At 39.2% G+C, this 17,190-nt stretch overlaps 1 protein-coding gene across 2 annotated transcripts in view; it reads left to right on the forward strand.

The window, feature by feature from the left end:
• PREX2 (phosphatidylinositol-3,4,5-trisphosphate dependent Rac exchange factor 2) overlaps positions 1-16,891 on the forward strand; it is a 301,596-nt gene extending 284,705 nt beyond the window's left edge. Inside the window, exons 38-39 of one of the 2 annotated variants that reach the window (XM_061438929.1) lie at positions 3,884-3,951; positions 11,371-16,891. In XM_061438929.1, coding sequence (XP_061294913.1) covers positions 3,884-3,951; positions 11,371-11,507 — 205 coding nt within the window. In that variant the 3' untranslated portion in view covers positions 11,508-16,891. The remainder of the gene's footprint in view (positions 1-3,883; positions 3,952-11,370) is intronic. The other variant, XM_061438928.1, reaches the window with a different exon arrangement.
• Positions 16,892-17,190: the final 299 nt, after the last annotated feature.

The raw sequence follows: 17,190 nt of genomic DNA on the forward strand, positions 1-17,190 counted from the left end.
TAATGAATAATATTTCCTAAGATCTTTAGTTTCCTTTTGAGGAAGAGGAAACTTTTCAGCATGAATTTTTATCCGTATTTCTAACTGCAGTGTAGACATCGCCCCTCAGTTTGGTTCCAGAAGCCCCCACAGATGACAAATCCACTGATGGGCAAATCCCTAACATAAAATGCCAGAGGAGTACAATGAATACAGAAGGCCTTCTGTTTTCACGGGTTTCCACACCCATGGGTTCTGCATCCATGGATTTAACCAACTGTGGATCAGTACTTAGTGGATTAAACTTACAGGTGCAAAGGATATAGAGAGCAAACTGTACAGTTTTCACATACCAATTTTATGGATATATGCTTGCTTAATAGAGTTGTTTTCATTAACTGGTTGAGTTAGAAGAAAAATAAAAGATAGAAGTTCAGTTCAATTGCTCAGTTGCGTCCGACTCTTTGCGACCCCATGAACCACAGCATGCCAGGCCTCCTTGTCCATCACCAACTCCCAGAGTTTACACAAACTCATGCCCATTGAGTCGGTGATGCCATCTAACCAATTCATCCTCTGCCATCCCCTTCTCCTCCTGCCCTCAATGTTTCCCAACATCAGGGTCTTTTCAAATGAGTCATCTCTTTGCATCAGGTGGCCAAAATATTGGAGTTTCACCTTCAACATCAGTCCTTCCAATGAACACCCAGGACTGATCTCCTTTAGGATGGACTGGTTGGATCTCCTTGCAATCCAAGGGACTCTCAAGAGTCTTCTGCAACACCACAGTTCAAAAGCATCAATTCTTCTGCACTCAGCTCTCTTTATAGTCCAACTCTCACATCCGTACATAACCACTGGCAAAACAATAGCCTTGACTAGACAGACCTTTGTTGACAAAGTAATGTCTCTGCTTTTTAATATGCTGTCTGGGTTGGTCATAACTTTCCTTCCAGGGAGTAGCCGTCTTTTAATTTCATGGCTGCAATCACCTTCTGCAGTGATTTTGGAGCCCCAAAAAATAAAGTCTGACACTGTTTCCACTGTTTCCTCATCTATTTGCCATGAAGTGATGGGCCCAGAGGCCATGATCTTCGTTTTCTGAATGTTGAGCTTTAAGCCAACTTTTTCACTCTCCTCTTTCACTTTCATCAAGAGGCTTTTTAGTTCTTCTTCACTTTCTGCCATAAGGGTGGTGTCATCTGCATAACTGAGGTTATTGATATTTCTCCGGCAGTCTTGATTCTGGCTTGTGCTTCCTCCAGCCCAGCATTTTTCATAATGTACTCTGCCTATAAGTTAAATAAGCAGAGTGACAATACAGCCTTGATGTACTCCTTTTCCTACTTGGAACCAATCTGTTGTTCCATGTCCAGTTCTGACTGTTGCTTCCTGACCTGCATACAGGTTTCTCAAGAGGCAGGTCAGGTGGTCTGGTATTCCCATCTCTTTCAGAATTTTCCACAGTTTATTGTGATCCACACAGTCAAAGGCTTTGGCATAGTCAATAAAGCAGAAATAGATGTTTTTCTGGAACTCTTTTGCTTTTTCTATGATCCAGTGGATGTTGGCAATTTGATCTCTGGTTCCTCTGCCTTTTCTAAAACCAGCTTGAACATCTGGAAGTTTACAGTTCGTGTATTGCTGAATCCTGGCTTGGAGGATTTTGAGGATTACTTTACTAGCGTGTGAGGTGAATGCGATTGTGCGGTAGTTTGAGCATTCTTTGGCATTGCCTTTCTTTGGGATTGGAATGAAAACTGACCTTTTCCAGTCCTGTGGCCACTGCTGAGTTTTCCAAATTTGCTGGCATATTGAGTGTAGCACTTTCACGCATCATCTTTCAGGATTTGAAATAGCTCAACTGGCATTCCATCACTTCCACTGGCTTTGTTCATAGATATACTATGGTGACGTAATGTATGATGACAATCAGCATCAGTGATATGGACTACGAAGATGTAACATCACTTCTGTGATTTTCTTGCCCAAAATACATACCTTCTGTCTAATCATCTGACAGACCCAGATTGAGAGACATTCTGCAAAACAATGACCAGTACTCATCCCAAATTTTAAGGTCATGAAAGACCAAGGAAACCTGAGGAATTGCCCCAGACTGGGGGAGACCACGGAGATGTGATGATAGAATGGGGTCCTGGATTAGATTCTGCAATGAAAAAGGGGCATTAGTGAGAGGAATGGGGAAAGGTGAATAAGATTTACAGCTTAGCTGATAACATTTCCTGCTTTTGATCATCACACTAGGACCAAGTGAAGGGTTAACATTAGAGGGAGTTTACCTAGTGGGTAAGGTTTGTGACCTCTCTGTTCTGCTTGTAAACTTTTTTCTAAGTCTAAAATTCCTTCAAAATAAAGAGATTTTTTCAATGCATAGTTGCAATTCCTAAATTTCTTCCTATCTGTTTTTTGTCTTATACATCCTCTTTTCCCTATTTCCTTTCCTTGATTTGGTCCATCTTTAGATAATATATTCTTTTATTTTTCTTTCTTTCTTTTCTTTTCTCCTGTTCTTTCTTCCTTTCCCATCTGTCAGAATCTGGGAGCAGCAGAGAAAGTTTCAGGATTTTTAAAATCACTCTCCTCCATTTATACTCAGCCCCAAACTCTGGTGTTTGCTTCTTTGTAGTAACTCATTCCCATTAAGAACTGGACAATGAATATTCCTGAACTTGACAAATTTGCAAAGACTTTTTTCATTGCTAAAGCACATTATCTTTGTACTATAATCTTTGAGGCAGAATTCTTACATTTTAGAGATCCACATGCACCTGCCTTGTCTAGAAACTGCTTTAAACTATTTACGAAAAGGTTTTCTTGATAAATACTATGAAGCTAAGCACAGAACAAGCTGCATGCAGGTGATAGAACTGTGATTTCTGTCCCAGGAAAATGGGGGTGGAGGTGGGGGGCGGGGTGTGCAGAGCAGGTATTTCTAGTTTGCTCACTTCCTGTTTTCAGTGTCTTAACTATTGCTTAAATATTGAATAATGACATAGATGAGATAGTGAACAGGGAGCTGTCATTCAGCCTTATTTTGAAATGATTTAGATGGCTCTTGAAATAAATATCAATCCTTTTAAACAGTGTATCAGTGTTATTTTTACTCTTTTTAAAAATTTTATGTATTTATTTAACTCTGCCCTACTTCAAGGTAGATGGCTGTCTACCCTAATGTCACCAGGAAAATCGAAGGAACATTTCTGTATGGGTCTTTGTTGTTGCACAGGCTTTTTCCCAAGTTTTGGCAAGCAGGAGCTGGTCTCTGGTTGTAGTGTGCGGGCTTCTCATTGCAGTGGCTTCTCTGGTTGCAGAATATGGGCTCTAGGGTGCTGGGGTTTTAGCAGTTGCGGCACAAGCTCAATAGTTGTGACACACGAGCTTAGTTGCTTCACTGCATGTGGGATCTTCCCAGATCAGGGATTGAACCCTTGTCTCCTACTCTGGCAGGCAGATTCTTTATCACTGAGCCACCAGGAAAGCCCTATTTTGATTCTTAAAAGCATTAATTTTGAAAATACTCAGACGATGATGTCTTTCTCCTTCTTGAGTATCTCTTGATATTAAATATATCATTGCAATGACACTCTCCACTCAAATGTTAACGGTATGTTGAAAGTGAAGTGAAAGTGATAGTCGCTCAATCATGTGGGACTCTTTGCGACCCCGTGGACTATACAGTCCATGGAATTCTCCAGGCCAGAAGACTGGAGTGGGTAGCCATTGCCTTCTCCAGGGAATCTTCCCAACCCAGGGATCGAATACAGGTCTCCCACATTGCAGGTAGATTCTTTACCAGCTGAGCCACCAGGGAAGCCCATGGTATGTGAAATAATTACTAATATGATGCAGAATTAAAAGCGATTGTCCTTATTTCTTTCAGGGAGCAAGAGTTCAGAACACAGCAAAGAATTTGGGAGTCAGAGACCGGACTCCACAGTCTGCTCCAAGGTGAGTGATTCCCCAGGTCTGCTCTTTCCCAGAGGTCTTGCTACCACGTCCCAGACAGTGTCTCTCACAGCTTGTGCAGCCGCCGCAGGATACACCCAGTCTACTACTGAATATACTCATGGAAATCAGCCGTGTAAGCATTCCGTGGCTCGATGTGATTAGGTGTAAATGTTCTCTGATTAAATGAAATTTTAGGTGAAGCAAACTTAAGAGGTAGCATTACCAACATTATTCTGTTTTGCAAGTTCCATCCTGAATTCAAAAACAAAAGTCCACCCAGGTACTACTAAAATAGATGTTCCAACTGTGCCAAGCCACCAAAATGCCATTTCCACTTACACTTCTACAATCATGCGTGCTTTCTCTCTGGTGTGATGGGTTTTTCCATATGTGTCTTATGAAAAACTGCTCCGTAACCACAAAACTCATGTCAGGTATCACTTTCTCCTTGAAGTTGTGGTTTTCTTTCTCTCTGTGTTCCCATAGCATCTTGGGTATTGATCTGTTATAACCCTGATTTTGCTGCAGTGTATTGTTACCTGTCTTTCTACCCAAGTTGGACATGAATTCTTTAGAGGCAGAGAAGATTCTTTTTGGATTTTATTCATTGCTCATCATAGTGCCTACATAGAATATGTGAACAGACTTTGAGAATGTGTGAATGGATAAATCAGTTAATGAGCTTCTTGTTCGTTATCCTACCAAATGTCCACAGCACACATATCATTATGAGAAAGGACTCATGGACAAAGGACTAATCCACCTTTGAATGAAACATGGAAACAACCATCAAAGAAATGTTCCTTTGATTTTCCTGATGACATTAGGGTAGACAGCCATCTGCCTTGAAGTAGGGCAGAGTTAAATAATTTCTTATACATTTGATTGTATATATTTGCATTTTAACAAAATGCAAGCACTTCAAGCGCTGTCACGAAGCAGTTACCAGAACACGAATGATGACTGCAGCATTTGTGAAGTTATATTTCATTCTGAAAAACTGTGTGGGCAGTGAAAGTATTTTCAAAAGGGAAAAATATTTCCCCCTGAAAGTGAATGTAGTCCTCCAGTTCTAATTGCATTTATTTTCAGTGCTGACTCCTAACTCTATTTAATCCTCAAGTCTTCTTTATGTTATTGTTCATAGTTGATTAAATGAGAGTCTAAGTCTTTCTCTTGCTGAAGAATCACTTTACATGGGCATTCTCTCTCCAGGACCTTAACAGACATAGTATATTTGGATAATAAACCCAGTGAAGCTTTAAAATTCCAAGAAGAAAACAAGATAATGGCTCAGAGAGGTCTTCTTAGCTGGGGCTTATAAACGGTAATGAACAGAGGGGATGAGACTTAAGCATCCTGATCAATAAACCAGTGTGCAACCTCAATATGAGAAAAGAAACTGATGAGCTCATTGTTTTGTTTATTGGGTTACATTTAAAACACTTGAAGCAAAAAAATAAAATAAAACCTGCTAGCTCTAAAGTGGACATGTTTTACAAGGGGTTAATTGCTCTGAGAGAGAAATCGAGAGTAATTTTTCAATTTTAGTTATGCTTTCATTCATTCTACAAATATTTATTGAGGATTTCATTCATTTTACAAATACTGATTGAGAACTTAAGAAATGGAAAACACTCTGCTATGCCCAGTGGAGAATATAAGCATGAGATAAAAATAATTCCAGCCCTCAGAGAGCTTTCAGTTAAAGAGGCCAGGCTGCTCTGTCCATGGGATCTCCCAGGCAAGAATATTGGAGTGGATTGTCATACCATGCATGCCTGGTCTCCCTCATCTCCTGCTTTGCAGGTGGATTCTTTACTGTTGGAGCCACCAGGGAAGCCAGAGCAAAACACCACAAGGGTAGGGAGAAAGCGAGAAGCTCTCTGTGAGGGCACAGGGAAGGCGCCAAGGACCACAGAGCACCTGGGATCCCTCCCATCTGGGAACGAGGATTTCGGCCCCAAAGACAGTGATTTGAGGAAAAACACATTTGTCTCTCAAGACCAGGCCCTACATAGGCATGGGTAACGTTTCTAGAAACATCTTCAGGGAGATATTTTGCAGTCTCTGACTGACATAGTATTTGATTCAAATCCCCAACCAATCTCTATTACAGCTTTCCTTTCTCCATCCACTGCCTTTCATTTTTTAAAATTCACTGAGCAAACATATATTGAATTTCTGATGTGAGACTGTAGATGTCACGCACTTTGATAAAAGCTAGGGATAAAGACATAATCCCCACTACCAGTCAGTGAGGTGTCAAAGAGCAACAACTGAATAAAATGAAAATAGTATACAGTGTGTGTGTGATAAGAACCATGACAGTGCAGCCACTATGAAAAACAGCATGGAGGTTCCTTAAATAACTAAAAATTGAACTACTGGATGATCCAGCAATTTCACCCCAGGCATGTATCTGGAAAAAAGGAAAAAACTAATTCAAAAAGATGCATGTACCCCCAGTGTTCATAGTAGCTCTGTTTACAGTAGTAAGACATGGAATCAACCAACTGAATTCAGAAGATGTGGTATATATATTATATATGTATATAAATGTGTAAATGTATGTATGCTGCTGCTGCTAAGTCACTTCAGTAGTGTCCGACTCTGTGCGACCCCATAGACGGCAGCCCACCAGGCTCCCCGTCCCTGGGATTCTCCAGGCAAGAACACTGGAATGGGTTGCCATTTCCTCCTCCAATGCATGAAAGTGAAAAGTCAAAGTGAAGTCCCAGTTCGTATCAGTTGTGCGACTCCAGACTCCACAGTCCGACTCGGCCTGGAGCTGACCACCCGGCCTCCGCCATGGGATTTTCCAGGCAAGAGTAGTGGAGTGGGGTGCCATGCCTTCTCCAATGTATGTATACATATACACAATGAAATACTACTTAACCTTACAAAAGAATGGACTTCCCAGGTGGTGTTAGTGATAAGGAATTTTCCTGCCAGTGCAGGAGACCCAAGAGACGTGGGTTCAAACCCTGGATAGAAAATGTCAACCCTCTCTAGTACTCTTGCCTGGAGAATCCCATTGACAGAGGAGCCTGGTGGGCTACAGTCCATAGGGTCACAAAGAGCTGGACATGACTGAAGCAATTTAGCGCGTAAAAAAGATTAAAATTCTGCCATTTACAACCATGTGGATGGACCTAGAGAATATTATGCTGAGTGAAATAAATCGAATACCATGTGATGTCACTTACATGTAGGATCTAAAAAATAATACAAATGAAACTGCATGTAAAACAGAAACAGGCTCACAGACATAGAAAACAAACTTGTGGCTACCAAAGTGTAGAGGGAAGGGGAAGGGGCACCTTAAAGGTGTGAGATAATAGATACAAAGACTATATATCAAGTAGATAAGCAACAAGATTTATTATATAGCAAGGAATTTATTGTGTACCCTTTATACTGTAATAACCTATAATAGAATAAATTGACAAATATACTAAATCACAGTGCTGTACCCCTGAAATCACACAATGTTATAAAGCATATATATTTTAATTTTTCAATAAAGAACCATGATAGGAATAGCACAGATTGCCATGGGAACATAGAAGAGGCACATAACTGAGCCTAAGGATGGAGGGGAGAGGTCACAAAGAATTCCTGACCCCATCAGCATGGTAATTAATAGATGTCTTCCTGAGCTGATGCAGCGACCCCAGTGCTGAGAGAACACATTACATCTGACAGCTACACCTAGACTTCTATGACTGATGATTTAATGTGATTTAAGAATTATACAGAGCAAGGCTGGAGACATTGGCAGGGGCTGGATCAGGAAAAGACTTGTACCAGACTGAAGAATTTTCAAGGTAACATGAAGCCAACAAAGAGCCATGAATAAACCATCTTTCTTTCTGGAAGACTTGGATTTTAGACTTTATGTCTGGCAACGTTAGGAGGAGTCATTTGAGGACAAATAAGACTGAAAGCAGCAGATGCTTTGGACACTACTAATCATTGTAGGAGGGTAGTGAATAATCATTGTAGGAGGGTAGTGAGGAGGAAGATTCTAGGATGACCACCAGACAGATCTCTGGTTTGGATGACAGTGGTGAAAGATTCTAGTCACTGAGATAGTAGATACAGGAAGAAAAGCATGTGTAGGAAAAGATGATGGGCCTTACTTGGTGATATTACACGAGGCCCAGTGGGACATGGAGATGCCACTGTGGTGGGTGGTGCAAACGAGGTTCCTCCTCCTAGTAACTAGCACACATTGACTGGTCAGAGCAATAAATATGTCTTCACTAAGAACCAGATATTACATTCCAGATAATGGCACACTGCTCTTATTTTCTATTACATTACACACTTTGGCAAGTATTATGTAATGAAAATTTGATTTTCTTCATTTGCATAATTGGAGTTTGTGTGTATTTGTATCATACTCCGGGAGTTGGTGACGGACAGGGAGGCCTGGTGTGCTGCGATTCATGGGGTCGCAAAGAGTCGGACACGACTGAGCAACTGATCTGATCTGATCTGATCTGTAGACACAAAACGATTTTGGGTCCAAGCTGCTAACATGTGACCTTACTTAGGATATTTACCTTTATTAGACAGTTTTTCCATCTATAAAATGGAGACAGTTGCCTCAGGACAGAGTGCCCAGGTAGTGCTCCTGCGTACTCAGTCATGTCTGACTCTTTGCAACCCAATGGACTGTAGTCTGCCAGGCTCTTGTATCCATGGGATTCTTTAAGCAAGGATATTGGAGTGGGTTGCGGTTTCCTTCTCTAGGGGATCTTCCCAACCCAGTGATCGAACCCGTGTCTCTTGCATCTCCTGATTGGCAGGCGGGTTCTTTGGGACAGAGCAGTGTTGATAATTTCATCTGTTTTGTGGTCTCCTTTAGCACAGCTCTTCTTTGTGCCTTGTTGAAAAATGAAGGCTGTGATCTGTGTAGACTGAAGTTTGAGAATCCTACTGTCTGCAGCCTTGGATTTGAGCTGGAAATACCAGCTCCAGGATGGCTGCCTGAGCCCAACAAGAAAAGAAGAAAGTGGAGCCAGAAACCAATCTTTATCTTGTAGGGCCCGTGGTGTGCACGAATGGCATGAGGATGTGGCAAAAGCCCCAAATGTCGGGCAAACAAAAGCCTCCGTTCCCTCACTGTTTAGATGCCAGAAAGCAAACGGGTCAGCACAGAGTGAAAGTCCAGCTCTTACCTATTACATCTTACTACCGAGCTTGATCTGCCTGTTCGCAGTCCCCAAAGCCTGAAAGTTCCATTACAAATGTGTCTGGACTCAGATAACCCTGAGTCCCTTCCAAGAAACCTCTGCCAAGTGGAATGTGCCCAGCTCTGCTGCAGTACCCAGAGCTATTACTTCATTAGGTGAATGCAGGGAGTAGCCTTTTCTCCAAATTGCGAGGCAGTCTTTTCAAAGACTGCTCTACCCAGTGGCATTAGCCGCATTATATGGAAACGTGCAGTGCAAGGTAATGGCAGGTGGCTTCTCAGCCGAGACCTCACGGGGAAGGATGTTTGCCACCCAGCTGACTGTTCCTGTTCTACATGAGGCCTTTGCACTCATTAGGCTGCACTGTCAGGAAATAAAATGAAATTAAAGAGAAGAATGGTCCCTTCATTCTATTATTCCAGCTCTGGGAATGCAGTTTGAAGCAACATCATATCCTTCAGCTGCACAAGCAGCTTTGAAGTCTGTCAGCTCAATTTAACGTATGCTTTTGTCCAGGAAAGATGAAATAAGCTTTTCTGGTGTGAGATGTCCTTATTTCAGCATTCATTTTCTTCCGTGGAGATGACACATACCGTATTAAACACCTTGCAGACTCCAAAGGCAATTCCTTCTTGTCTGGGCTTCCAGAATGGGAAAGTTCTTTTGTTTAACTAGATTTCTAACTTGCTATTAAATCTTTTTCATTCTCCCCCACCCTTTGATTTTGAATGACCCTGGGATTAAATGTTGAAGGGAGAGGAAGTTTATAATTTGCTGAATTTGTCAGCAGCACATTTAAACTGTGTTCAATTTCATCTGTAAAAGAAAGTGACTTAGCACAGAGACCCCTGGGTTTGGAGTGCTTTTAACACAGAGCAAAGTTGGACTTCTCTGGCAGTTCAATGATTAAGACTCCATGCTTCCAATAGGAGGTGTTGGTTAAAACTCTGGTCAGGGAACTGGCTTCTCACGTGCTGTGTGATGTAGCTGAAAAAAGAAAAAAAAAAGAATGTAAAATGGAGCAAAGTTGAAATTTGCACCTTATATTTCTAGAGCATAAGACTAAGCTCTGAAGTAGGACCAGCATGGCCACGTTCTTATCGAGGACTCCAGGCTTACAACCAGCTTCATTACATCTGCTGGTGTTCACTCAAAGTGTAAAGGTTAGTCACTCAGTCATGTCCAACTCTTTGGGACCCCATGGACTGTAGCCCACCAGGCTCCTCTGTCCATGGGAACTCTCCTGGCAAGAATACCGAATGGCTTGCCATTTCCTTCTCCAGGGGATCTTCCTGACCCAGGGATCGAACCCAGGTCTCCATTGCAGGCAGATTCTTTACTGTTTGAGCCACCAGGGAAGCCCACCTGTTCTATCAGCTTTGGCCTTAGTAATGCGTGTGCTCTATGCATCACTACTGAAGCAGTTATATCCACCTTCATTTGGTTCTGGAGTTAGGAGTCAACCATTCAGAAGAACGTGAAGCAATAGAACTTGTATCATCTTCCAGGTTCTGTGCCCCGAGCTTTGCCTGCATGCTGTCTGGTTTCAGAGAACTAGACCTGAGAGGCAAAGAGAGCATCTTGGGGGCATCTCCACCAGTTCAAACGGATTCCTTGGCCCACTTGAATCTCCACCTGATTCTATTGACAAGGGAGTGACAGTGTGGATAGAGCTGGGCAGGTGTTCCTTAGGAAACACCAGCTCCTTGTGCCTTGAAATTCAGGCCTCAGGACTGTGTCTCATCAGCCTAGCCTTGACCAACTGTCAGCACCACCAGGATGGTACAAGTGAGGCAGAGTTCTAGAACTTGGAAAGTCAGGAATGACTTAAGAGAGAAATGCTATGTTGCTGCAAGATAATCATAATACATATGATGCTAAGTACCTCCTAGATTTCAGAGCATCACTTTTGCTACCAGCGAGGTGAACAGCCCAGATTGACAGCACTGGAGCAGAAGCAGCTGGTATAAAAACAGCAGCATTGCCTAGTCAGTGGGCATGTAGATGTGCAAAGAGACGTGGGTGTTTCGTAATAACAGAACCGAAGTTTTGAAGTTTGCTAACGCACATGCAATTTTTAGTGAAATAGGTGATAGGATCTTGACTGACTCCCAAACCAAGAAGTTCTTGTCAATGTATTTGTCATTCCAGTAAAAACATCTCAAGTGATCTAAATGTGCTGGGTCACTGTCACACCTTCCCATGCCTTTTCTAGGCTGTACAAGCTGTGTGAGCCGCCTCCTCCGGTTGGAGAAGAATGAGGAGCATCTTCAAGGAACCAGACAAGCAGAAGCTTCTGAACACTGGATGAGACAAAGGACGTGCTGGCTAAACATCCTCCACTCAACATAAAGAAATGGACATTTTTTCTCTGACTCTTTCATCATGCTGTAAATAACTAATGTTCAGTTTGTACTTAGATGTTTGTGCTGGAAAAGGATAGAAGTCCATTCAAACAACTCAGCTTCACAAACTGATCTCTCTCTGTGTTAACATGAATTATCCGTCCTGGAGATTATATGAAAAAAGATCCAAGATGAAACATTAACCATTGTGCCTCCTTTCCCATTTATTGAAATTACTATATTGCATTCGCTTTTCATCTTCTCCAAATGGAGCACGTAATGATGGATATTTCCACTTGAAGAAGTCTGTCATTGGAGAACCTGGTCACACTTTTCAGGTGATCACACAGAAATGTGGCAGACGGCAGAGACTGGGCGTCGTAGGTTTTTGGTCTCCTGCTTGCATCTGAGAAAGTCGTTTGTGGGTGAAAGGTGAGGAGCATCCTTTACTCTTTTTCAGTAAGAGAAAAAGTATTTCTCAGTAGAGGAGGAGAGAGCTGACTGAGGCCTCCAGCAGCATCTTCTTCCAGCTGCTTTCAGGGACGCTTTCTGCTTGGGGAGAGTTCCAGTGAACCAGTGCTGTCCTTGGTCTCTGAAATGAACATGGCTTCCTTGGATAATGAGTCCTGAAGCTGGGACGTAGGTGCCCAGGGGTGGGGAGAAGCAGGGATTGGGAAGGATTGGGGGGATGACTAGGGTGAAGCAGGGGAAAATAAACCTATTAAAAAACTCAACCTTTAAATTTGAAAGATACCTGAAAATCTTGTTCAGGCTTTCATATGCGATGTCAGACTCTTAGAGAATACACCATACTGAGTGTGTTTCTATCAAGGTAGTATATGTATAACATGAGAAAATAAAGCTTTATTTGTTGAACTTTAAAAGGACTATTAGAGACCTTGATAATTTATGAAAGTACAAGGTATATTCTATTTTCATTCTAAAGTTTACATAATGTTTATCTGTCTACATTGATAAAATATTAATAATGTTTCCTTAGCATAGTGAAAATTGTAATATTGATTTTAAATCTATAATTTTTCAAAACAGTGAAATGCCCCTGCTGTGATTGTGATACTTATGTGGATTTAGATTAATTTCCAATATGAAATGCTGTCCATAAGTAAAGTATTTACAAAGCATTATTAAATTTTAATTTATGAAATTTGGTGATAGTTTTCAAACTCATTAAAAAGCTTTCATCACTAGCACTTGTGTATTCAATAACAGAAACACTGTGTTATGTATTTATGAGGTCTTCATGTCCTGGTCAAGGTAATAAATATTATTTCGCATAGAAACATTGAAGACTTTCATGATAAGTACATATTTATAATGAAAAATAAACCAACATCAGAGTTTTCAGACAAAAAAGTTGAACACTTTGAATTTAATGAAGACATAACCTTTATATAAATATTTGCATTAAATGTGTTCTTAACTTTCAGGGCTTTAACATTTTTGATACTATTGCCGGTGATCCTGAAGGTCCATGAAATTAGTAAATTGTGATGTTCCTGTTACTGACGATTTGATTACATTTAACATGGGAATAATGAGTGAGCAAAACTGATTAACTAGCAAGTACTTTTCATGTTGTCATTACTGTTCTCTGATCACTACCCTGGAAGCCGTATTCCTTGTTAAAGGTCTGAAGAGGCCACTTAAACATTTCAGTCATACTTTGTATTTCATGGGAGAAATTATCTGCTATTGTAGTGTTTATAAATTAGCATACTTTAAGATTGAATCTATATAATATAATGTACTTAATACTATTTTAAGGGTTAAACATGGTGTAAATGTACCATCTATCAATGCTTGGCACTTAAAAGCTCAAAAGTTAGTGATGACATGTTACCATCAATCACTGTGATTTTTTATTGTAATGAAAACTGTAGCTGAAACCTAAGTAGTTTCTATGTGCCAAGCAATACCTCCAGGTGCTTTGCCATAGTTTCTTGTTATTGCTTCATTCATCCTCATATTGATGCTTTGAGGTGATATTCTTAGCATCACCCCTGTTTTACAGTTGAGGAACTGAAGCAAAGAATGGTCCAGTGACTTGCCCAAGATCACATGGCCAATAAGTGGTAGAACCAGGATTTGAGCCTAGGAAGTCTGCTTTCTTAATACATTGTGTTACTTTTCCTTATTAATACAGGAAATGTTATAATACTGCCAGTTATTTGTTAGTAAAGTTGGAGTTCTGTGTGGCGTGGGCCATTATATTATACGTATTATGTTAAGAAAAAAGTGAATGGAAACATATAAAGTGCCTCTAAATATATGAAAATCACAGGATATGCTGGACATTTTGCCATTCTGTATACACATTATGAAGTAACCTAATGCTATTGCAATCTGAAAAGACATAATCTATTCCTCATAATTGAAGATAACAGTTTTAGACATGTTTTTAAAGTCTTGAATAGTACAATATATAAAATTGGACTGATTCCAAAACAGTGGTGACAGCAAAAAATCATGTGAGTGAATGAATAAGGACAACTCTTCAACACCACTATGTACCTCTGTGTGACGGTGGGCATTCAACTGACCTGCAGCTTTTATATGAGCTCGGGCATGTTCAGGGTGGTGTGACCCTAGATTGGCCTTGATGTGACCATAGACTGGCCTTGAGTTTTTAGAATGGGTTTACCTAAATGCTCACATACTGTTCTGAAACCAGTGTACCTTTAAACGTTACAAAAGCCTGCTAACAGTTCTTCCAGGTTCTCCCAACTTTGCAGTTTAAGTGTGGACCTCTGCCTCTCTCCACCTAAAACAGAAGGTCACGCCTAGAAATGTTGGTTCTTAATATGGGGCTGAATCATAAATACTTGTTAACTAGTAATTCATAGTCAAGAAATCTGAAACATTCCATTGTACCTTATGAAGTTTTCTTATTAAATATTGAAAATTAATATTAAAAGTATGAGTAATTTGAGGAGACTAGAATTTTATACCTATTTCCATTACATTTAATGAAAAAGAATGGAAGAAAGAAGGAGGAAATAAAGAGGGAATGGAAGAAGGGAGGGAGGGAGGAAGAAAGAACCTTTGTACTGGTTTTACTTATACTGGATATGTAATGTTGAATTTAGAATCTAGGCTTTATTTTATGAACCAGTATCCCCATCTTCGGAGTCTCATACTATTTTTTATCTTTTCAAATTACATTCTTCTAGTGATTTAGAGTCCCTGTGCATTCAACGGCCACTCTTCTTACAGCAACAATGTTCAATTTAAAGTTAGATTAACTTCTGATATTATAACATATACGACATTGTAATGATATTGGTTCTGACTCTATTAATTTAAATTTTGTGATGAATTCAGAACAGCATGATACTGACCTTGGCATTAACTGTGAAAGCCAAGAAAATGAACAGATAAAAAAATCCTGAGTGGCATATTAAGTCATTTAGGAAAACAAACTATTTTCTACTCCTTGGACACATTTTACCAGCAAAACTAATTTTATTGACTTGGAAGCATTCCTTTGAGTTACTGTATGTATTTGAAAATAATAAATGTGTAATTAGAACACTACTCTTTCATTAGTTCAAATAGTTCCTATGTAGCATGGTTAGTGTAGAATAGAAGGCATATTTTTATTCACCTACATATTCAGTAAAACATAAAGTTGAAATTTTAAATGACTAATTTTAATTTAAGTCATTTTCATTTACTTTAAAGGTCATTTTTAGATTTTCTTCACTAGCTGACTTTACAAATAGTGAAACTAACCTTTAGCATGTGATTACATTGCTTCTGAATTTTAAAATTTATGTTTAATTTTTAAAGGCTTTTAAAGTGAATTATCATACAAAATGATAGCTCAGTTATGATCCCAATGTTAGTAGTAGTTACTTGATTAACAGGTGTATATATTAATCGATTTGCTGAATGAGTTGTCAGTTGTCCTATGTAAGTATGAAGGCAACAATTTTGGAAACGGTTTAGGACCATCTGGACCTTAAGAAAAATATTCTGTATTTTATAAAGTTTTTCACATTTAGAGATGAGCTTCAGAAAAGTTTCATCCTTTGTGAAGCAGACGAGTTGGGATGAGCTTCCAGCAGGTGTCTGGACCAAGAATGGGCTCAGGCTGATTCCTTTTACATACAGGGGCCACAGACTTTGAAGGTGCTGTGATTGCATAGTAGTTATTGTGGTTAGTCTTTTGTTTTTGAAAAATTTTGCTACTTAAAAGTTTTGCTTTTAACAGTAATCTCAGCGTTCATTTTGCCAAGTTGTGCTTGACCTCCTTCACTCAGGATAGTTTGCTTCTCTCACTGAGAAGACATTTCTGAAGTCTACTAGCTATACTAAGAGATAAATATATATTTTATATACATATATTAATATTTATAATGTTTTGTTTTTATGATAATACATTATAAAAATGACTTAGACTCTTCTGTCTTATTTTGTATGAAGGTATGAAATATGGAGTGGTTCAGTATATTGAATGTGTGTATAAATATGCCGTAAGTGTCCCTGGCAGGCCATCTTTCGATGACTGGCACTAGTCGGCTACTTAGTCTGGAGTCTATTGATCTGGCTTTGCCATCAGAGGTAGTTGATTAAGAACAAAATTATTGAATTCTTAAATGATAGTTCTAGTAGAAATAGAAAGCTTTGGACAGTTCATTTTGGGTCAAATAACAGAATAAATATTATCCACTCATGTGTTCATCCAACAAACGTGTTTGAGAATTCACTTTGTGAAAGGCACAGTTGGTGGGCTGCCTTTATGCATTGCATGTATTTGGTTCAAAAATCTTCTCAGTGTCTCCTCCGCGTTAATCTCCTTTGTGTCTTTTTCCTGTAATGACATTATTTGTAATGCAAACTTATTCTAATACCATGTAGGTATCTATGTTGTGTAATTTCAAGAATACTAAGTTGATAAAATGCTCTAGAAAGCATACATTTAAACTTAAGTATCTAATCCCTCAAGCAAATTTACTAGAGTTTCAGATGAATATATATTTTTGTAACTGCCAAGTAAATGAGTAGAACATAGCTTTTTTGTTTAAAAATATTTTTATAAGTATGCATTTACACAGTATTCATTATTTTAAACATTAAAATATCAAGTGGGTTCTATAAATAGTGATTCTTTTGAATATATCCATATTTAACATTGTATAACACCCAAACTGTAATGACAAATGTCATATGAATATGTTATTATAGTAGTGTGTTTTTTCCTTTGTAAAATATGTGTAACATAGTTTGAATCTCTCAGTATTTTGTGCATGGTTAAAATAATCAAGTGTATTATGTATTTTATATCATTTATTTTTGTCTGCATAAAAGACTAGGATAGTAACATTGTATCATGTGTCGAAAATAATAAAGTGAAATGTAGTATGACCATTTCAGTTTCCATCTATTTAAATTTAATCAATTCCTGTTATATTTTCACCTGTTTAAGAGACAAAAATGTGCATGAAACAGAGCTTTTCATCCTTTAAGAATTCACAAGCTCAATAGAAGAAACTTTGATAAACATGTGAAACAAATCTACAAATATGAACTAAGGTGAGTTATAGAGACAGTAACTGCTAGGGAAAGAAGCTAAATAGGGGCAGGAAAGCTTCACAGAAAGAGACTGTGTGCTTCTTGAATTAATGAGCCAGTCTATCAAGGTTTATTCAGTACCTGTTATGGATAAG

The sequence above is a fragment of the Bos javanicus genome, chromosome 14, assembly GCF_032452875.1.
Source record: "Bos javanicus breed banteng chromosome 14, ARS-OSU_banteng_1.0, whole genome shotgun sequence".
Lineage (NCBI taxonomy): Eukaryota > Metazoa > Chordata > Mammalia > Artiodactyla > Bovidae > Bos > Bos javanicus.